The sequence below is a fragment of the Meleagris gallopavo genome, unplaced genomic scaffold, assembly GCF_000146605.3.
Source record: "Meleagris gallopavo isolate NT-WF06-2002-E0010 breed Aviagen turkey brand Nicholas breeding stock unplaced genomic scaffold, Turkey_5.1 ChrUn_random_7180001900148, whole genome shotgun sequence".
NCBI lineage: Eukaryota > Metazoa > Chordata > Aves > Galliformes > Phasianidae > Meleagris > Meleagris gallopavo.
The window spans coordinates 1,872-2,969 of record NW_011163424.1 but is presented as its reverse complement, the minus strand read 5'-3'; the positions used below and the strand labels follow the sequence as shown (position 1 = coordinate 2,969).

At 59.5% G+C, this 1,098-nt stretch overlaps 1 protein-coding gene across 1 annotated transcript in view; it reads right to left on the bottom strand.

Annotated features, from left to right (window-relative positions):
* Positions 1-1,098, bottom strand: part of RYR1 (ryanodine receptor 1 (skeletal)) — a gene marked incomplete at both ends in the record, with an annotated part of 5,126 nt that overhangs the window by 2,233 nt on the left and 1,795 nt on the right. The window contains 2 exon segments of the mRNA NM_001303199.1: positions 3-94; positions 97-487. Of these exon segments, the coding sequence (NP_001290128.1) occupies positions 3-94; positions 97-487 (483 nt within the window).

Below are 1,098 nucleotides of genomic sequence, written 5' to 3'. Positions count from 1 at the left end.
CGCGCCCCCTCCTCCTCGGAGAGCCGCGACGCGATCTGCATCTCGAAGATGGTGTCCTCGCAGAAGCTGACGAAGAGCTCCATCTTCTCCGCCTCCCCCCCTCGTTGACCACGTCGAAGATGAACTGCCTCTTGGACTCCTTCACCTGGGGCATCTCCCACTGCGCCTTGTTGGCCGCGCTGATCTCGAAGTAGAGGCGCTCGATGCGCCGCGCCGCTCCCATGATCTCGATGCGGCCCAGAAACGGCCGGAAATACTCCAGGATGCTGGCGGCCTGCTCCAAAAAGGTGCGCAGCCTCTGGTCGTGGGGGACGTGCTCGGCCAGGTTGGTCAGCAGCACCGCCACGTTGAAGCCGATGTCGCGAGCCGGCTCCTGGAAGCGCCCGGCGAACGCCTCCACGTCGATCATCTCGTTCTCGTCCGCCTCCGAGCACGAGAGCAGGAACTGCACCTCGGACGGCTCGTACTGCTTCTGGCTGTCCATGGCCTGCGTGGGACACGGGGGGGGCAGCTGTGAGAGCGGCCAGCCTGCTGAGAGCCGCCACCCCAACCCTGGCGCAGACACGAAGGTTGGAGAAGAGCTCTGAGATCCAAGAGTCCAACCCCAGCCACCACCCCATCCCTTTCATTGAGACATAAAGGTTGAATGAGACCCCCAGGAGCGTCCAACCCAACCCCAACCACCACCTTGTCCCTTTCATTGAGACACGAAGGTTGGAGAAGAGCTCTGAGATCCAAGAGTCCAACCCCAACCACCACCCCGTCCCTTTCATTGAGACACGAAGGTTGGATTTCTGAGATCCAAGAGTCCAACCCCAACCACCAACCCGTCCCTTTCATTGAGACATAAAGGTTGAATGAGACCCCCAAGAGCGTCCAACCCAACCCCAACCACCACCCCATCCTTTTCATTGAGATGTGAAGGTTGGAGGAGAGTTCTGAGATCCAAGAGTCCAACCCCAACCACCACCCCGTCCCTTTCATTGAGACATAAAGGTTGAATGAGACCCCCAGGAGCGTCCAACCCAACCCCAACCACCACCCCGTCCCTTTCATTGAGATGTGAAGGTTGGAGAAGAGCTCTGAGATCCAAGAGTC